The sequence below is a fragment of the Somniosus microcephalus genome, chromosome 4 (genome assembly GCF_052327205.1).
Source record: "Somniosus microcephalus isolate GS21.2 chromosome 4, FLI_Smic_1.0, whole genome shotgun sequence".
NCBI classification, from domain to species: Eukaryota; Metazoa; Chordata; class Chondrichthyes; order Squaliformes; family Somniosidae; genus Somniosus; species Somniosus microcephalus.
In genome coordinates this window covers 310,875,246-310,899,172 of record NC_140990.1, presented here as the reverse complement: position 1 = coordinate 310,899,172, position 23,927 = coordinate 310,875,246, and the positions used below count along the sequence as shown (strand labels likewise).

The 23,927-nt window shown below is 47.4% G+C and overlaps 1 protein-coding gene across 1 annotated transcript in view; it reads right to left on the bottom strand.

Moving 5' to 3' along the window:
- LOC147120592 (protein mono-ADP-ribosyltransferase PARP14-like) overlaps positions 1 to 23,927 on the bottom strand; it is a 213,375-nt gene that overhangs the window by 48,003 nt on the left and 141,445 nt on the right. Inside the window, exon 19 of the mRNA XM_085986722.1 lies at positions 5,607 to 5,669. Within this exon, the coding sequence (XP_085842848.1) occupies positions 5,607 to 5,669 (63 nt within the window). The remainder of the gene's footprint in view (positions 1 to 5,606; positions 5,670 to 23,927) is intronic.

Below are 23,927 nucleotides of genomic sequence, written 5' to 3'. Positions count from 1 at the left end.
GGCTTTGATAAGGTGTGCACGGTCAGGCCTGTAGAAACGAGGCTTGCATTCCGCACAGATGCGGCAGGCTCTGGTCATTGCCCTGACCTCGATGGAGTGGGGCAGATTGCGGGACTTTATAAAATGGTATAGTCGGGTGACCCCTGGGTGACAGAGGTCATTGTGGAGACCCTGTAATTTGTCCGTATGAATGCTGGCACACATTCCCCGCGATAGGGCGTCTGGGGGTTCATTAAGGGCTCCCGGCCTGTACATAATATCATAGTCGAACGTGGATAGTTCGATCCTCCACCTGAGTATTTTGTCATTCTTGATTTTCCCCCTTTGTTTGTTATTAAACATGAAAGCCACCGACTGCTGGTCGGTGAGCAGGATGAAACGTTTGCCGGCTAGGTAGTGTCTCCAGTGCCACACTGCCTCCACTATAGCCTGTGCCTCCTTCTTGACAGAAGAGTGCCTGATTTCAGGTCCCTGAAGGGTTCGGGAGAAGAAGGCCACAGGTCTCCCAGCCTGATTGAGGGTCGCAGCTAAGGCAAAGTCTGACACATCGCTTTCGACTTGAAAGGGAATGCATTCGTCCACTGCACACACTGCAGCCCTTTCAATGTCCTGTTTAATACTGGTGAAAGCCTCCCGAGCTTCAGCTGATAGTGGGAAGGACGTCGATTTAATGAGGGGTCGGGCCTTATCAGAGTAATTGGGCACCCATTGGGCATAATACGAAAAAAATCCCAGGCACCTTTTTAAGGCTTTGGGATTGTGTGGCAGGGGCAGTTCCTTTAGGGGGCGTAATCGGTCAGGGTCCGGTCCAATTACCCTATCTTCCACCACACAGCCGAGGATACAGAGACGGGTTGTGTTGAAGACACATTTGTCTTCGTTGTAGGTTAGATTCAGCTTTAGGGCAGTTTTTAAAAATCTCGCAAGATTTAGATCGTGGTCTTGCCCGCAGATAGTGACATTGTCCAGATAGGGGTAGGTAGCTTGTAGTTTATTCTCGTCAATCATGCGGTCCATCTCACGCTGGAAGACCGAGACCCCATTTGTTACCCCGAAGGGCACTCTGAGAAAATGGTAGAGGCGCCTGTTCGCCTCGAAGGCGGTGTATGGGCGGTCCTCCGTTCTAATGGGGAGCTGGTGATACGCGGATTTGAGGTCGATAGTCGAGAAGACTCGTTATTGCGCAATCTGGTTGACCATTTCTGATATGCGGGGTAAAGGGTAGACGTCCAGCTGGGTATAAATATTAACAGTCTGGCTGTAGTCAATTACCATCCGTTTCTTTTCGCTATTTTTAACTATGACTGCTTGGGCATGCCACGGGCTGGTACTGCATTCAATAATGCCTTCCCGCAGGAGTCTGTCCACTTCCGCCTTGATAAAGTGTCTGTCTTCCAGACTGTACCGTCTACTTTTGGTCGCTATGGGCCTACAGTTCAGAGCGAGATTAGCGAATAAAGAGAGCGGGCTGATTTTTAAGGTTGATAGGCCACAGACTGTGAGTGGCAGCTGGGACCCGCCATATGCTAGCGTGACACTTTCGTGGTGGCACTGGAAGTCCAGGCCCAAGATTACATTAACACAGAGTTCTGGCATCACGAGGAGTTTAAAATCCTTGTAGTCCGCGCCTTTTACAGTCAGTGTTACCACACAGTAGCCCAAAATGTCCGAAGTGTGGGGCTTAGCAGCCATAGCAATTCTGCTCCGTGTAGGGGTTACCGTTAATGAGTGCCGCCGTACCAGGCTAGGCTGGATAAAACTCTCGGTACTCCCGTAGTCAATTAAACATTTCGTTAAATTCCCGTTTACCTGTATGTCCATCATGGATTTTGTCAACGGGTGTGGCCTGGATTGATCCACCGTGATCGAAGCCACTGTTGGGCCCTGGGCGGCCGTTGAGTCGGGAAAAGATGGCGGATCCCAAGATGGCGGCCCGCACAGCACGCACGAGGCGGTGACGGAGTTGGAAATCGGAATCCCCCTGCAGACTTTGCTAAAATGCCCCTTTTTCTTACATTTGAAGCATGTAGCGTCCTTCGCTGGGCATCGTTGTCTGGGGTGCTTGGCCTGACCGCAGAAGTAGCATTTCGGGCCTCGAGACATTGCCGCTGTAGTAGGACTCCTGGGTGAACTTCTGTGTGGGGACTCTGGCGGCGTAGAGCTGGTCTGAGACCTGGATGGGGAAGATGGCTGATTCCAAGATGGCGGCCCCCTCGGCGTACACGAGGCGGTGAGGGCCGCATGGCCGGAAGAATAAGAGTCAGAGTTTCTCTGGGCCATGTCCAGCGATCGCGCAGTGGCCACTGCCTTTTTTAAGTCCAGGACCTCCTTCTCCAGCAGTCTCTGCCGGATATAATTCGATTTGAGGCCCGTGATGAAGGAATCGCGGACCAATTCGTCAGAGTACGCGTTGGCCGTCATGGCCTTGCAGTTACAGTCCCAGACCAGGTCCTTTAGGCCCTGTAAGAAATCATCCATTGATTCCTCTGGTCGCTGCCTGCGTGTAGCCAGCAGATGTCTGGTGTACACTTCGTTTACCAGCCTCTGTTATTGGGCCTTCAGGATAGTGATGGCCTCCGTGTAAGAGGTGGCGTCCCGGATGAACGAATAAATCTGATGACTTACGCGAGTAGTCAGTAGACTCAGTTTATCTACCTCGCTAGCGGATGAGGCCCCCGCGAAGAGTTCGAAGCATTTGAGCCAGTGTCCAAATTGATTTGATGCTTCAGCAGAATGTGGATCCAAGTCCAGATGCTCTGGTTTTAGGAGTCGATCCATCCTAGTATTCTTTAGTGATTAAAATTGATGGGCCTTCAATAACCACAAAACTAGAAGTTATAGGCTTAAACAAGTTGGCTTTTAATCACTAAGATCAGAGCTAACATCTCAACACGCCAACTGGTTCACAGGAATGAGTCATACAGATCCTGGGATCTTTATGTAAGAGAAGTCAGGGGCGGAGCCAAGAGCCAAGACCTGGAACCTCCCAGGTTAGTCGGGAAAGAGGAAGTGAAACTATACACAGTGGGGGAGGGTAATATACATGAGTGCAAAACGAATACAGGATCAAGACAAACAAATTTCATTACAGTCTTAAGTTTACCTTTTAATAGTTTGAATCTGCCTCTCCTTGTCCTATTCTTGCAATTTAGTTTTAAATAGTATTCCAGAATTACCATTTCCATTCCCTTAATTTTCTTATGAACACCTATACGGTCACCTCTCAGACTCCTCCTTTCCAGGCATCACAACTCAAACCTTTGACACTTGAAATTAGCCTTGCGGCTCCTCTCTGCACTGCCTCCAACTCTTGACTGTCTGTCTTGTGCTTTAGCAACAGAAGTGGACACAAGGAGCCGTGTGACCAGAGCAGTGCACAGCTTGATCATGACTTCCTCTGACTTGTACTCTGTTGGCTTTGTTGATTGCTGCTCTGCATTGGTTGGACATGTTCAGCATAGACATCCTGAGACTCCTAGATCTCTTTCACCTTCTTCCTTCGTTATTTCACCACCATTCATGGAGCACATGTGTTGTCCATTTTTCCTTCCTATGTGTGATAATTTGCACTTATCTACCTTAAATTTCATCTGCCACTGTTCGGTCCACAAATAAATTTCAAATTGAAAATGTTCCATTAAGCAAACAGAAAATGATACCTAAACCTATGCTTCAGTTACTGCTCCTGCGTCAGAATAATTTTAGTAACAGTTGTTAAGTTTATAGATTTTCCTTTCAATTACATGTTTTAAGTACCAGCCTATATTATATCCAGACCTTTAATTTAACTAGGTCTTCTAGGGGGAGAAATTCGGTATAGCCCCTTTTGGGGCACTTTGGGCTAGATTTTCAGTATAGACAGTTTTGGGGCGCTAACCTTAGCGCCCGCCCGAAGTTAGCGCCCGCCCCAAAGTAGCGCCCCGTTGCCGGAAATTCAGTGGCTTCGCCCTAAGAGGTTCGTGGAGCGCTAAAAGAGGCGTTCCACTACTATCTTTAGGCGCTAAGCCGGCGGTGCAGAGCGCAACACCCAAGCTCGGGCGCAGCGCACGGCAGGCACTCTGGTGCCAGTGAGCTCTTAAAGGGGAAGGGTGCATGTGTTTTTTTCAAAGGCAGAGTCTGGAGGAGGATGATGATGATGATGATGATGATGATGAGGAGGATGATGATGATGATGATGATGATGATGAGGAGGAGGAGGAGGAGGAGGAGGAGGAGGAGGAGGAGGAGGAGGAGGAGGAGGAGGAGGAGGAGGAGGCCGGAAACATAAATACACCGTTCACAACAACACACTGGATCCTTCCACACAACACATGCAGACTGCCGTTTATAGTGCAGGAGGAGTGCCCTTTAATTTGCGCTCCCCAGGGTGTGTTGCGTTCCATTTTACAAACGCTCTGGACGCCAGCCGCACAATGGGGCGGTCCGACTGAAGTTTGGATTCGGGGCGGCCAAAGGGCGTTGCACGAGGATGTGACGTCATTTTCTGCGCGCGCATCCGGGCGGCCGCTAAATTTTGCGCCGGCGCTAACGGGCAACTTAATTTGGGGCGGGGCGCAAACTGCGCTGCGCCCGGGCGCTACACGCATAGCGCCCGAAAATCACTCCTCTTAAGGCGCTAACTGCTGGCGCAAGCAACTGAAAATCTAGCCCTTTAACTTTAAAAGTTGAAAAATTAGGGTCAGGCGCTAATCATTCTTGCCGCCAGCTAAATTCATTTTTAGCGCTCCAAGAGGGAAGTGGAGCGCTAAATCAAGCGCTAACCACTTCTCTTAGGATGCTAAATTGTGTGAGAGCGGGGCGGTAGCGGCAGAGCGCTGAAGAATATGCAGTGCAGTGCTACCGGCATCAGAGGCTCCTTCCCTCACTTAAAGGGAAGCACCAATGATGGTTTGCAACATTCTTCTTCTTAGTTTTGTGGGGCCAGGGGACTTGCGTGACTTCCATTACAGCCCCAATCACTCTCAGAGAATGGAGGGCTTAGGCATTGCACAGCAATGGGGCTTCAAAGACTTTCAGCAGGCACCAGATTGGTGCGAAGAATAAAGTTTGGCCTACCTGACCACCACTGCCATTAATTATTGCCCCCAAGCGGCCAGCCGACGTGACGACGCCTCCTGTTGCTGCCGTTGTTGACGCCCAGCAATGCAGCAGGGGGCGGGAGCAGATTTCACATCCGGGGTGGTAACAGGGCGCTGCGCACTTGATGACATCACGATCTACGGGGTGCTAGAGACTGAGGTGGTAAGTGTTAGTGCCAGCGTAAAACCGGCAGGGAAGTTCGCGGGCGTCGCTGAATTCGCCGCGCCCAGTCGGTAACCGCTTAGTGCCCCGTTACCGCCCCCCATAGGTGCTAATGGGAGGCGCAAAGCAGCCGAATTTCTAGCCCTCTGTGTTTAAAAGAAATTTTATAATATTGATTATAGCTCATCTAAAAATAATTTTTAAATGTCCTCCTGTACCTTTTGAACTTTGAGGCTGTTCCTAGCTTATCTTTGAGCCCATTATCTGCTGATAGGTGGCTGCCAATCACTATACTTACTATAAAATGTTTCATTCTGAGCTTGCCTTTACCCACATGAAGAGGTAGAAGCCATACAATTACTCACCCAGTCGATTACATTCATCCACTAATGATTGGCCGCCTGCTTTCAGAATAGCACCAGAAACCCCTGCAAGGTAGAAGAGTTAGTTATTGGCGCTGAAAAGCAAGTTACATTTTTGAAAGAACTCAACTTTTGTACTTTTGATCTGTATCTTTCAGCAGATGTAACTCAAGACTGCCATACTGTTTTACCATGTGTTTCATGCTGTGGTGATAGGACCTTTTTCTCTGATGGTATATCAATCTCCAATGAGGACGTGCATCCTCTTTTTTTTTTTCTCCATTCTCTCTCCTGGAAGGAACCCCTTTCTCTTGGCCAGATATCTCCTGCAGTCAAGAAACCAGGGCAGATGGTTTGCTTCCAGGCCATCGCTTTTAGCTGGCTTTAGCCTTGGGTTATGGAGGGGGAAAAATTGGTCAGCGTTCCCACTCCCAATCACTATCCTGCGACACCCGCTGAAAGTGTGTGAGGACAAGATTGGGCTTAGCTGTGAAGCCCTCATGGTAGAATAGCTTGGCAACACTCACTGTCAAGTCTCACATACAAATAATGACCACTTGGGAAGATACTGAAGGTGCCCCTAAAACTGGATCCCAGCAAGGAGTTTTAACACATTCGCTCGGGGAGGGGAGATTATTAATTTAAAAAATATAGTTCACCAGTGAAGTGACAACTCTTTTTCAAAACACATTTTCAACTTTTGTCATGGTGACTAACCATAAAAGGGAATATTGCATTGACATCTCAACTGTAATGGGCCTCTATAAAAACAAATTCTTTCAGACACTTCAGGTAATGATTTGTCAGGTTGGCTCAGTTAGTGTTAATCTCGCCTGACTCAGAGGGCTCCATATTAACTCCCCACAATGGGCGGGAGAGGATCTTGGGGGAGGAGAGAAAGAATTAAAAATCGTGAAACGTGACCCCATCCCGCTGCATACAATCTTGCCGCCATTTTTACGGTGGTGGGTTGCATGACATATCTGTGTCCTGTAGGATTCGCAAAAATCCAGGAAAATACAGTCTACATTGTAAAACCCCTGAAATGGCCACATTTTATGAACACAAGATGGAGTTGGCAGATCACATGACTCATTTCAGAAGGACATACCACTGCAGTATCTTGAAGAAACCTGAGTCGCCACCGATTAGAAGATTCCAGAATTGACTGCAATTGATATGGTAAAATGGTTACAGTAGTAACGAAGTCAAAACAAAAGTACTTACACCTCAAGGTGTGTTAATTGCTAGCAAAACGCAAACCCATCTCTGAAATCGCAGAGCACAGACAAAACCTATTATCTGTACCAAACTCAGAGGGACACAGGACAGATCCCATTAGTTTCATTTACAAAACATTAAATTAAAGTACCCGCTTTTGTCAAAGCAGCCTGCCCATTACTTTAACAAAATAAAACCCCTGATTTGGCGCCAAGATAAGGGCAAGAAAACAGTATAACTGTTGGGTGAAAAGCGACAAAAAGACAGTTTCACACAGACACGAGGTCAAAGGCAGAGCGACGTGGAGAGGTTCGATTACGGTTCGAGGAGCACGGAGGGCCTACAAGTTCGAGCAGGAGAGCAGGTTCAGGAGCCGGTCCCATAAGGAAGATTGGAGATCCCGGACGATACAGGAGCACCAAGGTCAAGGACAGTTTTTTTAAAACCCTGGTGAGCATAGAGGCCCAACTCCACCTAGCTGATCTAGTTGAGGTATACTTAAGAGACGGGAGGGTTTTTAATATTAAGGGCTTTGTAATTCGGGAGTGTTATTCATCCTTCGTTGTGCCGTACGCTTTCTCCACCCCCGTTTTATTATATCGCTGATCTAGAATTGATGTATTATGATAGTCAAAGTAACTCTTGTGTGTTAAATTTTAGTTCCCATTGAGAGGCGTGCTCATGATTTTTGTCTGCATTGTTTCTTCATTCTCTATGTTTTATTCTCCTTAAAAATAAAGATACCTTTGATTTAAAACTTACCTTGTCTCACCTGATCCATTTGTCTTCCGAGTCACAAGTTGGGCCAACACATCAAGGTGGTCTGGCAATAAGCCCAGTGTCTAGAACCGGTGAGGGGGGAGCGCTTCGGAACCGCTCACGAGCAGTGTGAAATCAAAAACCGATCTCGCACACCACAAGCTCGTTAAAACGACCCCTTACAGTCCTGTCTTGGGGAGGCGGGTCACCTCCCAATTGCCAGCCTCCAACCCCCGATTTCTCCTGATTACCAGGGACTGTACCCAACAGTCCCCGACTGCGGCCTTCTACTGCTGGCTTTCCTGCCTGGCAGCCTCTCAATCTGGCCGGCTTCTGGGCGGGAAGTGGAATAATAAAATGATGATGAGGCCTTGCTGTTAAATTAGGCAGGACCTCTGCATCTCTGGGATTTCCGGGTTTCCCCCACACAACCCCACTCCCTCCCCATCTCCCCATAAATATCAGGGAGAAAAGGTCATGGTTTTAAGGCTCACTCCTGGGTTCAAATGCATAATCTGGGTCGACAATTTGGTGTAATACTGAGCGAGTGCTGTATTGTCAGAGGTCCTGTTTGGATGAGATGTCAACTGATCTCCCATCTACTCAACCAGGTTCACATAAAATATCCTATGGTACAAATCAAAGAAGAACAGGGTGCTCTCCTGGTGTCCTGGCTGTGATATCTTGGGACACAGCATATATATACAACTGCACAACATGGTCCGGTAAGAACTGTACTGCACATGTGCTTTATTATTATATACATCAGTAGTCACGAGGTGGCACAATTACACTTCTCCCTCCTAACTGAAGAAGTTAAGCAAATAATCATTTTATCACTGATGTTGATCTACATTTGAACTCTCTACAATTTCAGACTGTTTGTCTGCCTGACTCGGGCTCAGACTTAAATTCTGACTTTCTCTTGGACTTGTTTCTGGTACGTCTGATGTAGGATTTGCTACTGGTACTCGACTTGTAACAAAACTATCTGACTCATTAGAATAAATTGAATCATCCCAGCTTTCAACTCCTTCCACATCTGTAGGTAAGATATGATCAATGTGAACAAACTTAACCTTTCCATGATCAAACATCTTGACCAAATATGTGCGAGGGCCACATATCTTCGCTACTCTCCCTGGTAACCACTTTAACCATTTATGGTGATGGTTCTTCACTCTAACCTTCTGGTTCAACTTCACACTTCTCTCTCTAACTCTGCCTTTAACATGACTCTCTTTCTGCCTTGATTGTTTCTCTTCTACGGACTGTGCCAAGTTTGGATTTAACAATGAGAATCTGGTTCGTGGCTGTCGTTTGAGAAACAACTCTGCTGGTTTTCTACCAGTAGTGGTATGAGGAGTATTCCGATGGGAAATCAGAAAATTTGCCAGTTTGTGGTCCAACGACAACTGACATTTCTTTGGCTTTGAATCCAACATTTGCTTGATGAGGGCACGTTTGACTATTTGTACTGTGCGCTCTGCTGCACCATTTGAAGCAGGGTGGTACGGTGGAACTTTGGTATGTTTCACACCATTTCTGCTTATGAACTGTGTGAACTCTTCTGAACAAAATTGCGGCCCATTATCAGACAAAATTTCTTCTGGGAGGCCGTATGAAGAAAACAATCTTCGCAAATTGTTTGGTGTTTTGCTTGTTGTTATTATCCACATCGGAAACACCTCTACCCACTTCGAGTGACTATCACTATGAACAATTGCTGTCCTAGCTCAGCAACTCTACATGTAACCTTGCCACACTCTGGGAGGCCATTTCCATGGCTGTAATGGTACTGATGGTGGTTTCTTGCTCACCGATTGACATGTTGTACACTGACTGACTATGTACTCTATCTCTTTATCTAAACCTGGCCACCATAAGTAACTGCGTGCAAAACCCTTAGTCAAACTCATACCCAGGTGCTGGTCATGAAGAGCTCCTAACAATTTAGACCTGAACCTATTTGGGATAATCACTCTTGCTCCCCACATGATACAATCTTTATCCACTGACAATTCATTCCTACGAATGAAGTATGGATGGATATCTTCCTCTGATACCTGGTTTGGCTATCCATTTGCCAATGTAATCATACACCTTTGACATAATTGGGTCACATTTGGTTGCCCTACCTCTTCAGCTGTGGCTGGTAGCTCAACAATATATAACATAAGAACATAAGACGTCGGAGCAGGAGTAGGTCATTTGGCCCCTCGAGCCTGCTCCGCCATTCAATAAGATCATGACTGATCTGATCTTGGCCTCAACTCCACTTCCCTGCCCGCTCCCCATAACCCTTGACTCCCTTATTGTTCAAAAATCTGTCTATCTCCACCTTAAATATATTCAATGACCCAGCCTCCACAGCTCTCTGGGAAAGAGAATTCCAAAGATTCACGACCCTCTGAGAGAAGAAATTCCTCCTTATTTCCGTTTTAAATGGGTGCCCCCTTATTCTGAAATTATGCCCCCTAGTTCTAGATTCCCCCATGAGGTGAAACATCCTCTCTGTATCTACCCTGTCAAGTCCCTTCAGAATCTTATATGTTTCAATAAGATCCCCTCTCATTCTTCTCAACTCCAATGAGTATAAGCCCAACCTGCTCAACCTTTCTTCATAAGACAACCCTTTCATCTTCTGAATCAACCTCGTGAACCTTCTCTGAACTGCCTCCAATGCAAGTATATCCTTCCTTAAATAAGGGGACCAAAACTGTATGCAGTACTCCAGGTGTGGTCTCACCAATGCCCTGTACAGTTGTAACAGGACTTCCATATTTTTATACTCCATTCCCTTTGCAATAAAGGCCAACACTCCATTTGCCTTCCTAATTACTTGCTGTACCTGCATGCTAACTTTTTGTGATTTATGTACAAGGACCCCCAGACTCCTCTGTACCTCAGCATTTTGTGATCTCTCCCCATTTAAATAATAATTTGCATTTTTATTTTTCCTACCAAAGTGGATAACCTTGCACTTTCCCACATTATACTCCATCTGCCAGATTCCTGCCCACTCACTTAGCCTATCTATATCCCTTTGGAGATTCTTTGCATCCTCCACACAATTTGCTTTCCCACCTATCTTTTTATCATCAGCAAATTTGGCTACATTACACTCAGTCCCTTCATCCAAGTCATTAATGTAGATTGTAAATAGTTGAGGCCCCAGCACTGATCCCTGTGGCACCCCACTAGTTACAGTTTGCCAACCTGAAAATGACCCATTTATCCCGACTCTCTGTTTTCTGTTAGTTAGCCAATCCTCTATCCATGCTAATATATTACCCCCAACCCCGTGAGCTCTTATCTTGTGCAGTAACCTTTTATTCGGCACCTTATCGAATGCCTTCTGGAAATCCAAATGCACGACATCTACTGGTTCCCCTTTATCCACCCTGCTCATTCCATCCTCAAAGAACTCCAGCAAATTTGTCAAACATGATTTCCCTTTCATAAAACCATGCTGACTCTGCTTGACTATATTATGATTTTCTAAATGTCCTGCTACCACTTCCTTAATGATGGACTCCAGCATTTTCCCAATGACAGATGTTAGGCTAACTGGTTGATAGTTGCCTGGTTTCTGTCTCCTTCCTTTCTTAAATAGGGGCGTTACATTTTCCGCTAGACCTCTCCAAAATCCAGGGAATTTTAGTAGATTACAATCAATGCATCCACTATCTCTGCAGCCACCTCTTTTAAGACTCTAGGATGCAAGCCATCGGGTCCAGGGGACTTGTCTCCCTTTAGTCCCATTAGTTTGCCTCGTACTTTCTCTCTAGTGGTAGTGATTGTTTTAAGTTCTCCCCCCACTCCAATAGCCCCTTGATTATCCATTATTGGGATGCTTTTAGTGTCTTCTACCATGAAGACCGATACAGAATATTTGTTCAAAGTCTCCATCATTTCCCTGTTTCCCATTATTAATTCCCCAGACTCTTCCTCTAGGGACCCATGTTTACTTTAGTTACTCTCATCCTGCGCTATTCCGGCGCTGCGGCGCCCGATGCGGTGCGGCAGGCTCGGGAAGTGCAGGCCTCCTCCTTCAGTTAAGGAGGAGCTGCCTGCACCCGCCCGCTGGCCGGTAAAATCTTCACAAAAATGAGCCCAGCACCTCGGGGAAGTGCCGGGCTCGCAGCCGAGAAGCATCTGTTCCGCGGGGGGGGGGGGGGTGGGGGAGTCCGGGAAGGGAGGTGCGGGCAGGCGGCCGGCGGGAAAGCGGCCGGCCGCCGCTCCACCTTTATGCGCCGGCGCAAAGTCGTGCAAGACTCTGTTGCCAGAGTCTTAGTTGCGGCTGCCACGGGAAAAATTTGGTATCGACTATTTTGGGACGCTAACATCGCCTGGGTGCTAACTTTAGTGCCAGGCGACTGCGAAATTGAGTTTTAGTGCCCCAAGAGGGAAGTGGAGCACTAAATCAAGCCCTCCACTTCCTTCTTGGAGCGCAATCGGCAGCAGGCGGGGCGGAGACTTCAGTGCTGCACACTGGGCCGTACAGCGCTAGCGTGTTCAAAGGTTCCTTCCCTCCCTTAAAGGGAAGGGTCATTGCTGCAGGCTCTGCAATTTAAAAAGTACCTACCTGGACCACCAAGGTATCCGCGATCCCGTGCCATCAGCTCGGCTCTCAAGCAGAGTGCCAGGCTAATCGATCACAGGCAGGAACCCGCGAAAAAAACTAGAACAGGAAAGATAAGGTTTTTTTTACTTACCTCGGCCACCTCGCCTTTAATCATCGCCCCCAAAGCGGCTCGCCGCCCGATGCACGCCTCCTGCGGCTGTTGGTGTTTTTCGGCTGGCGCTGCTGCAGGGGGCAGAAGTCAATTTCAGGTCTGGGGCGCTAACAGGGCGATGCACACGGCAATGATGTCACGATCTCCGGGTGAAGGAGATCGGGGCGCATCACTGTAGCACTGCCACAAAGAGATTAGCGTGTAAAGTTAAGGCACATGGGATTGGGGGCAAGGTATTGACTTGGATAGAGAACTGGTTGGCAGACAGAAAGCAAAGTGTTGGAATAAACGGCTCTTTTTCTGAGTGGCAGGCAGTGACTAGTGGGGTACCGCAGGGATCGGTCCTTGGGCCCCAGCTATTCACAATATATATTAATGATCTAGACAAGGGAACTAGATGTAATATCTCCAAATTTGCAGACGACACAAAGCTGGGTGGGCGTGTGTGCTGTGAGGAGGATGCCGAGAAACTTCAGTATGATTTGGACAGGTTGGGTGATTGGGCAAAAGCATGGCAGATGCAATATAACGTGAATAAATGTGAGGTTATCCACTTTGGTGGCAAAAACAGGAAGGCAGATTATTATCTGAATGGCAATAGATTGGGAGAAGGGGAAGTGTAACGAGACCTGGGTGTCCTTGTGCACCAGTCGCTGAAGGTAAGCATGCAGCTGCAGCAGGCGGTTAAGAAGGCAAATGGTATGTTGGCCTTCGTAGCGAGAGGGTTTGAGTACAGGAACAAGGATGTCTTGCTGCAGTTGTACAGGGCCTTGGTGAGACCACATCTTGAGTATTGTGTGCAGTTTTGGTCGCCTTATCTGAGGAAGGATGTTCTTGCTATGGAAGGAGTTCAGCGAAGATTCACCAGGCTGATACCTGGGATGGCAGGAATGATGTATGAGGAGAGATTGGGTTGATTGGGCTTGTACTCGCTGGAGTTTAGAAGAATGAGGGGGGATCTCATTGAAACTTATAAAATTCTGACAGGACTGGACAGACTAGACGCAGGAAGGATGTTCCCGATGGTCAGGGAGTCCAGAACCAGGGGTCACAGTCTAAGGATAAGGGGTAGGCCATTTAGAACAGAAATGAGGAGGAATTTCTTTACCCAGAGAGTGGTGAACCTGTGGCATTCTCTACCACAGAAGGCAGTAGAGGCCAATTCATTAAATATATTCAAGAAGGAGTTGGATATATTTCTTAAGGCTAAAGGTATCAAGGGGTATGGGGAGAAAGCAGGGACCGGGTACTTAATTTGGATGATCAGTCATGATCGCATTGAATGGCGGAGCAGGCTCGAGGGGCCGAATGGCCTACTCCTGCTCCTATCTTCTATGCTTCTATGTTTCTATCTTCAATTTCTCTCGTCGATAATCATGCAACTTGGCGCAATATAGCGATTCCGGTACTACGCTCACAGATGCACCAGTGTCGATTTCCATGGGTATCCTGGTACCTTTTTTTCAAATCATTTATGGGATGTGGGCGTTGCTGGCAAGGCCAGCATTTATTGCCCACCCCTAATTGCCTTTGAGAACATGGTGGTGAGCTGCCTTCTTGAACTGCTGCATTCCGTGTGGTGAAGGTACTCCCACAGTGCTGTTAGGGAGGGAGTTCCAGGATTTTGACCCAGCGACGATGAAGGAACGGCGATATACTTCTAAGTCAGGATGGTGTGTGACTTGGAGGGGAACTTGGAGGAGGTGATGTTCCCATGCGCCTGCTGCCCTTGTCCTTCTAGGTGGAAGAGGTCGCTGGTTTGGGAGGTGCTGCCGAAGAAGCCTTGGTGAGTTGCTGCAGTGCATCTTATGTGCTGGTGGTGGAGGGAGTGAATGTTTAAGGTGGTGGATGGTGTGCCAGTCAAGCGGGCTGCTTTGTCCTGGATGGTGTTGAGCTTCTTGAGTGTTGTTGGAGCTGCACTCATCCAGGCAAGTGGCGATTATTCCATCACACTCCTGACTTGTGCCTTGTAGATGGTGGAAAGGCTTTGGGAAGTCAGGAGGGAGACACTCGCCGCAGAATACCCAGCCTCTGACCTGCTCTTGTTGCCACAGTATTTATGTGACTGGTCCAGTTAAGTTTCTGGTTAATGGTGACCCCCAGGATGTTGATAGTGGGGGATTTGGCGATGGTAAAAATTAGTCAGTTTCCTTTCTAAAACTGCCCGGTTCTGGTTTACATCATCGGGGACTTTGATGATACTATTTGCGGTGAAAAACATTTCTAGCCGCTCCACATATGCTCCAAACGCAGCTCGGTCACGATCAAACTCACCTAAGTGCCCTATTTTTCCCCTTGGTGTGGCCACCTGGGCTCTGGCAACATCAACAGTTCAACGACGGGTGCCTGATATTACCTCGGATCTTTAAGTTTTTCTGCAACACGAAGAACATCTAACAGTCCCTCCATTGGTTGGCAGGATTATCCTTCAACAAAAACTTCAGCTCGGGAATCCACAATCCTATCCTCATCGCCAATTCTGTGATATCTTGGGACACAGCATATATATACAACTGCATAACATGGCTTCCGGTAAGAACTGTACCGCATATGGCTTTATTGTTATATACTTCAGTAGTCACCAGGTGGTGCTATTACGCTGGCCAACATTCTTCCCTCAATAAACACCATCAAGAACAGATTAATGTGAGTTTTTCTCATTTGCTGTACGTGGGACTTGGCTGTGTGCGGGACTTTGCTGTGTGCAAATTGACTACCATGTTTGCATACAAAACAGTGGTGACTATACCTCAAAAGTAATTTATTGGCTGTTAATTACTTTACAATGTCCGTGAAGGGCATTATATAAATGCAAGACCTTTCCTGAACCAACATACGTGCAATAATTAAGTGAAGCTGAACCAATGATAGACAATGTTGTTGCCGGTTACAATTTGCTGTTTGAGTGACCTTGCTGTACACAGACTAACTGCTGCTTTTGCCTACATGTAAACAGTGACTGCCGGCAACTGCATTTAACGGCCACTGGAAATGGCCGCAATGCTAATCGAGTCAAATTGGTCTGAGGGGCATGGAGATAGTTGGTGCAGAGCTCACCTTCCATGCAACGCCGTTCTGGTGGAATTGCTGGAGGGATCCGGAAGTAAGTTCCTGTCCAGGTCCGGCATTGCAGCTTCCACAGCCTCTGTGAGCGAAGCTGTGGAGATCGCAGGGAATTGTGGGTAATGAAGAGGTCTGAGAATTAAAGGGGCCATGCACACTGAAGCAATACAAAATAAAATGCAGTGAATTTCAGCTTTTCAGCACCTTCTGCCTTTTAAAAAGTATTCAACATTTAAAAGAAGTTCCAAATGTGAATATTTTGCTGTTAAAACTGAATTACCTTCCTAACCGCAACAAATGGGAAAACTGCCTCTGCACTAACAGAAATGGCTCTGCAAGCCAGGGAAGGGGCACTGAGGGCCTCACACGCAGCACTCCAGCTTTGTGCAGGGTGTCAACATTGCAAGAGTGGCCCTCTACCCACAGGCGCCAGGAGGCCCTCCAGAAAGAACGATGTGGGAGAACATCACTAAGGCCATCACTGCCAGCAGTGTTGCCCCCACCACCTGGTTCCAGTGCCCAAAGAAGCTTCATGACCTCAGACCACTGGTCAAGGTCCGTGAATGCATCTTCAAAAGTCGTCTCCTACCAACTGCACCACTAGCCTCACATACTGCTCAATGTACGACCCCCAATCACTCACCTACCAACAATCTGCACCAATGACAAGGAACATATCCCATTCCTAGCCTCACCTCACCCCCTTGGAAGAGATGGTGCAAGCCATTCTTGACAGGGGCATGGTTGTGCCCTTGGCCAGCGGCGGGGCTGAAAGGATAAATGGTGCTGGTATCCTCATATATTAACCTCCTTCTGGCCTGCACCTCTTGCTTTCCTGCCCTCCCGTTGGCACAAGTCCACCCTTGTGCCTTCCTCATTTCACACACCCAAGAAATGCAGCCTGCCCAGTCAGTGGGACCGCAGGCGGATAATTCCATCCCAGATATCCTGGCCACAAAGGGGCTGTCTGGGATGCATCCTTCCATCTAACTCCTCCTCTTCTGCGTCTTCCTCTTCCCTCTGCAAGCGGATGCTGTAAATGTGAAATGACAGCATAAAATGCTGGAAATACTCAGTTGGTCAGGCAGCATGTCGACCTGAGATGTGAACTCTGTTTTTCTCTCCACGGTTGCGTGACCTGCTGAGTATTCGCAGCATGTTCTGTCTTCTCAAAGGCCTTCATTTACCATCCAAGCCCTTGCAAGCATCCAGCAGCACTCCTTACACACATAAAAGACTTTTCCCATCTATTGCAGCAAGCCACCACTTCAATAAAATAAAAAAAAACAGTCCAAACCCATAAATTCAAACTTACCTGAATAACGTGTGTGTCCCTTTAACATCTGCAGACATTGCCACTGTCAGCCTGCTTGCAAGCCAGGTTAACCTGATGTGCTTAGGACCCAGCACTGAATACAGCGCTGGGGTCGAAGTTCACGTTGGTGACGTTAAGTCGGCGTTACACGCGGATTGACATCACCACGCCACCATTTTTTTTCCAGGGCGCTGCCAGTTACCAGCAGCGCAAAGGAGGAGAGCAATATGGCGGCCACCGCGGAACCCGCCACCAGCTGGCAAAAGAACGGTGGCCACCATTTTATCGCCATTTCATGGTGCTACAGAGTGTCGGTAAGGAGATGAATTTCTAGCCCCATGACCTTCAATTCCCCTGCAAGTCATGCACCATTGTGACTCAGACATATACCAATATTCCTTCTTCATCTCTGGGTCAAAGCGCTGGAATTCCCTACCTTAAACCATCGTGGGAACACAATCACCACAAAGACTGCAGTGGTTCAAGAAGGCCATTACCACATTGTCAGGACAATTAATCATAAATCCAACCTTGCCATTGTTGTGGGCCTCCCAAGAACAAATAAGGAACAAATAAGTGAGGCTGAACCAATGGCAGACAAAGCAGTTGCAGTTTACACTTTAGAAAGTGATGGTACTTAGATCAGAAGCAAACCTACAGGGATTGATTTTACACCGTCTCTCATTTGTCACACTGCTTGTCCGACATCCTGGATGAGCAGATGTTACCTCCAACTAAATATTGAGAAGACCGAAGCCATTGGCTGGAGTTTTCTCCTAGAAATAAAGGTGGGTTTGGAGCGTGGGGGCAGTTAAATTGCTAAAAATGGGATTCCTGACCTGATCCCGCCTCCATCCCGCCCACTTCCAGTTTTAACGGAGGCGGGAGGGGGGCACAAGGGGGGCCGCCCCCAGGAGGCGTAACGTTAATTTAAATATTGTAATGAGGCTGGAAGCCTCTTTTATCACCTCCATTTTGAATTTAACTGCATGTGGACAGGTTTCACACAATTCGTGAAACCCGGCAGTTAAACCAAGGCAGGGACTGCTGGATCCAGGAGGTAGGTGGCTTTAAACCTACCTCCTGGATACAGGGTCCCTGCCTAACACACACCCCGCGATCGGAGACCCCACCACGAGGCCTCCCCCCTCCCCCAATGGGGCCTCCAATCACCCCGCCCCCAGGCATCCCCCCCCGTCCCCCTCACCCCAGGCCTCTCCCCCAGTGATGATGCTGAGGCCAGCCATGATCCTCCGCTGGGCAGCCCTGATCCTCTCTTCCGCCCCCACCCCGCACCCCCAACGATCCCCGGGTGACCACCTCCCCATCGACCCCTGATCCTCCGGCACCGCCCCCCCTCAATCCCTGCCCGACTCCAAACCCCGATCCCCGGCCGAACCCCAATCCCCGCCGATCCTTGACCCCCTGCTGATCCTCCAACTGCCCCCCTGCCGATCCCCGAGCCCCCAACCCTGATCCTGCTCTCCCGCGATCCCCGATCCTTCCCTGACGATCCATCCCCCAGCCAGACCCCTTCACTCTCTGCATCTGCAGGCCTATCCACCCACAGCCAGCTAGCCTCTCAATCTGGCTAGCTGCGGGCGGGAGTCTGAGGCCTCACATGCAAATCAGGCCCTGCCGTTAAAGTTGGCAGGGCCTGCGGGAAACCCGACCTCCCGGGTTTTCCGCCTGCCTTGGGGGCCCCCTGTCCACAACCCGCCTACCTGGAGAAAATTCGGGCCACTGTCTTTGCTCCCCGCCACAAACTCCGTTCCCTAGCCACTGACTCCATCCCTCTCCCTGGCTATTGTCTGAGGTTGAACCAGACCTTTGGCAATCTTGGTGTTATATTTAACCCCGAGATGAGCTCCCGACCATATATCCGCTCCATCACCAAGACTGCTACTTCCACCTCCATAACATCACCTGACTCCGCCCTGCCTTAGCTCATCCATGCCGTTGTTACCTCTATTCTTCACTATTTCAACACTCTCCTGGCCAATCTCCCATCTTCCACCCTTCATAAACTTGAGCTCATCCGAAACTCTGCTACCCATATCCTAACTCGCATCAAGTCCCGTTCACCTGTGCCTGCTGACCTACATTGGCTCCCAGTCCGGCAATGCCTCAATTTTAAAATTCTCATCCTTGTTTTCAAATCCCTCCATGGCCTTGCCCCCTCCCTATCTCTGTAGACTCCGCCAGCCCTACAACATTCCCAGATCTCTGCGCTCCTCCAACTCTGGCCTTTTGCGCATCCACGATTTTACTTGCGACACCACTGGTGGCCGAGCCTTCAGCTGCCTCGGCCCTAAGCTCTGGAATTCCCTCCCTAAACCTCTCGAGCTCTCTACCTCGCTCTCCTTTAAGACGCTCCTTAAAACCTACCTCTTTGACCAAACTTTAGGTCATCTGCCCTAATTTCCTCTGATGTGGCTCGGTGTCAAGTTTTTGACTTATAACACTCCTGTGAAGCGCCTTGGGTTATGTTAAAGGCACTATATAAATACAAGTTGTTGTTGTTGTTTAAGATGCTCCTTAAAACCTACCTCTTTGGCCAAGCTTTTATTATCTGTCATAACATCTCGTAATGTGGCTCGGTGTCAAACAAGTGGTAAGGGATAATATAGTCAGGATAGATAATGTTCTCTGCAGCCCCGACCGGGAGTCCCAAAGACTGTGTTGCCTGCCCGGCGCCAGGGTTACAGACATCTCCTCATGGCTGGAGAAGAACTTGGAGATGGAGGGGAGGATCCACTTGTTGTGATCCACATAAGAACCAACAACGTAGGCAGAACTAGGAATGAGGTTCTGCTGAGGGAGTTTGAGGAACTAGGGTACAAATTAAAAAGCAGAACCTCAAAGATAATAATCTCTCAATTACTACCTGAGCCACACGCAAATTGGCATACTAACAAACAGATTAGAAGTTTTAATGCGTGGCTAAAAGAGTGGTGTGGGAGGCAGGGGTTTCAATTTATGGGGCACTTGCACCAGTACTGGGGAAAGAGGGAGTGTTCCGTTGGGACGGACTCCACTTAAACCAGGCTGGGTCCAGTGTCCTGGTGAATTGAATAACGAGGGCTGCAGCATGTCGTGCTGCGGTATTGCAGGCTTTCCTCCCTTTCTTAAAGGGGATGAGCCTTGCGCAGCACGACCTGGGGCCCAGATGGGCCACCGGGGATCGGAGTGCCAGCAAAAGAGCCCGGCACTCAAGAGAAGTGTCGGGCTCATGGAGCGCAGCCGGCACTCCGGTGTGGGGGGTGGGGGGCGGGGGGGCGGGTCAGGAGGCCGGGGACGGCAGCGGAAGCAGGTGCTGGCAGGCGGCCAGCAACAAAAATGGCCACCCGGCACTTCACCTTTAAATAGCACCACCCCGGCCGCAGCTAGGCCCCCCTGACCCCATCGAACATAGCGTCAGGGGTAAGTCAGGGGGCGCTACCGAAGATCATGGCTGGGGCACAAGCGGGGCTCTGCAAATGATGATGACATCATCACTGGTGGCACAGCACTGCAGGGCGCTAACGGGAGGCGCGAAGCAACTGAATTTTTCCCCCAGACAGTTTAATAATGATAATAGGGCATTAGTGATGAAGCCCACATCAGGGAAAAATAGTAAAAAGTTAAAATTAAAGGTGCTATATCTGAATGCTCGAAACATCCGTAACAAGATAGATGAATTAATGGCACAAATAGAGATAAATGGATTTGATCTAGTAAACATTACTTAGACATGGTTGCAGGGTGACCAAGGTTGGGAACTAAATATTTCAGGGCACTTGACTTTTAGAAAAGATAGGCAAAATGGAAAAGGAGGTGCTGTAGCCCTGATAATAAGGAATGTAATAAAGGCAGTAGTGAGAAAGGATCTTAGCCCAGAAATTCAGGATGTAGAATCAGTATGGGTGAAACTAAGGGCAGAAAACACTGGTAGGAGTAGTTTATAGGCTCCCTAACAATAATCATAGTGTTGGACAGTATATAAATCAGGAAATTAGAGGAGCATATAACAAGGGTAATACAATAATCATGGAGGGCTTTAATCTTCATATAGACTGGGCAAAACCAAATTGGCAAAAGTAACTTGGAGGACAGGTTCATGGAATGCATTTGAGACAGTTTTCTAGAACACTATATCGAGGAACCAACAAGAGAACAGGCTATTTTAGATCTAGTATTGTGTAATGAGACAGGGTTAATTAGTAATCTCATAGTAAAGGTTGCTCTGGGGAAGAGTGATCATAATATGATAGAATTTCATATTAAGTTTGAGATTCATCTGGTTAAGTCCGAAACGAGGGTCTTAAATGTCATGGTATACCTCATACCAATTACGGAGGTATGAGGGGTGAGGTGGCTAAGATAGGTTGTGAAATTAGATTAAAAGGTATGATGGTAGATAAACAATGGCAAACATTTAAAGAACTAATTAATGAGTGTACATTCCCTTGAGGAATAGAAACTCCACTTCACAACAATGGCTAACTAGAAAGGTTAAGGATAGTATTAGATTAAAAGAAGAGGCTTACAATGTTGCCAAAAAGAGTAGTAAGCCTGAGCATTAGGAAGGTTTTTAAAATCATCAAAGGATGACCAAGAAATTGATCAAGAGGAAGAAAAAAGGATGTGAGAGGTAACTAGCAAGAAATATAAAACAGATTGTAAGAGCTTTTACAGTACGTAAAAAGGAAGAGATTAGCAAAAGTAAATATGGGTCCCTTAGAGGCAGAGACAGGAGAAATTATAATGGGAAATAAGGAAATGGCAGAGACGTTAAACAAATATTTTGTATCTGCCGTCACAGTAGAAGATGCAAAGAACATACTAGAAATTGTGGAGAACCAAGGGCCTAATGAGAGTGAGGAACTTAAAGTAATTCATATTAGTAATGAAAAAGTACTGGAGAAATTAATGGGACTAAAAGCCATCAAATCTCCAAGATCTGATGGCCTATATCCTAGGATCAAAAAGAGGTGGCTGCAGAGACAGTGGATGCATTGGTTTTAATCTTCCAGAATTCCCTAGATTCTAGAATAGTCTCTGTGGATTGGAAGGTAGCAAATGTAACCTGGCTGTTCAAGAAAGGAGGGAGAGAGAAATCAGGGAACAATTTGGCTAACCAAATTAGTAACAATACTGTGGAGGAGGAATTCCTGGAGTGTATACGGGATGGTTTCCTGGACCAATATGTCGAGGAACCAACTAGAGATCAGGCCATCATAGACTGGGTATTATGTAATGAGAAAGGATTAATTAGCAATCTTGTTGTACGAGGCCCCTTGGGTCGGAGCGATCATAATATGATAGAATTCTTCATTAAGATGGAGAGTGAAGTAGTTGATTCAGAGACTAGGGTCCTGAATTTAAATAAAGGAAACTACGATGGTATGAGGCGCAAGTTGAGTAGGATTGATTGGGGAATGTCACTCAAAGGGTTGACGGTGGATAGGCAATGGCAAACATTCAAAGATCGCATGGATGAACTACAGAATTTGTTCATCCCAGTTTGGCATAAAAATAAAACAAAAAAGGTGACTCAACCGTGGCTAACAAGGGAAATTAGGGATAGCATAAGATCCAAGGAGAGGACATATATATTGGCCATAAAAAGCAGTAAACCTGAGGATTGGGAGCAGTTTAGGATTCAACAAAGGGATTAATTAAGAGGGGGAAAATAGAGTATGAGAGTAAGCTTTCAGGGAACATAAAAACTGACTGTAAAAGCTTTTATAGATATGTGAAGAGAAAAAGATTGGTGAAGTCAAGTGTAGGTCCCTTGCAGTCAGAATCAGGGGAATTTAGAATGGGGAACAAAGAAATGGCAGACCAATTAAATACATGCTTTTGTTCTGTCTTCACAAAGAAGGACACAAATAACCTCCCAGAGAGGTCGGGGAACATAGGGTCTAATGAAAGGGAGGAACTGATAGAACATAAGAACATAAGAAATAGGAGCAGGAGTAGGCCATACGGCCCCTCGGGCCTGCTCCGCCATTCAATAGGATCATGGCTGATCTGAATCTAGACTCACGTCCACTTCCCTGCCCTCTCCCCGTAACCCCTAATTCCCTTATCTGCTAGGACAATGTCTATCTCCATTTTAAATTTATTTAATGTTGCAGCTTCAATAGCTCTCTGGGGTAGCAAATTCCATAGATTTACTACCCTCTGAGTGAAGAAGTTTCTCCTCATCTCAGTTTTGAAAGGGCAGCCCCTTATTCTAAGATTATGCCCCCTAGTTCTAGTCTCACCCATCAGTGGAAACATCCTCACCGCATCCACCCGATCAAGTATTTGTAGGGAAATGGTGTTAGAGAAATTGACGGGATTGAAGGCCGATAAATCCCCAGGGCCTGATAATCTACATCCTAGGGTACTTAAGGAAGTGGCCCTTGAAATAGTAGATGCATTACTGGTCATCTTCCAAAATTCGATAGACTCTGGAACAGTACCCATGAATTGGCGGGTAGCTAATGTTACCCCACTGTTCAAAAAAGGTGGTAGAGAGAAAATGGGGAATTACAGACCGGTAAGCCTGACATCGGTAGTGGGGAAAATGCTAGAGTCCATTATAAAAGATGTAATAGCAGAGCACTTGGATAACAGTGACCAGATCGGACAAAGTCAACATGGATTTACAAAAGGTAAATCGTGCTTGACTAATCTACTGGAATTTTTTGAGGATGTAACTGGTAAAATAGATAAGGGAGAACCAGTGGATGTGGTGTATTTGGACTTTCAAAAGGCTTTCGATAAGGTCCCGCATAAGAGATTAGCGTGTAAAGTTATGGCACATGGGATTGGGGGCAAGGTATTGACTTGGATAGAGAACTGGTTGGCAGACAGAAAGCAAAGAGTTGGAATAAACGGCTCTTTTTCCGAGTGGCAGGCAGTGATTAGTGGGGTACCGCAGCGATCGGTCCTCGGACCCCAGCTATTCGCAATATATATTAATGATCTGGACGAGGGAATTAGATGTAATATCTCCAAGTTTGCAGATGACACAAAGCTGGGTGGGCGTGTGTGCTGTGAGGAGGATGCCGAGAAACTCCAGGATGATTTGGACAGGTTGGGTGATTGGGCAGAAGCATGGCAGATGCAATATAACGTGGATAAATGCGAGGTTATCCACTTTGGTGGCAAAAACAGGAAGGCAGATTATTATCTGAATGGCAATAGATTGGGAGAAGGGGAAGTGCAACGAGACCTGGGCGTCCTTGTGCACCA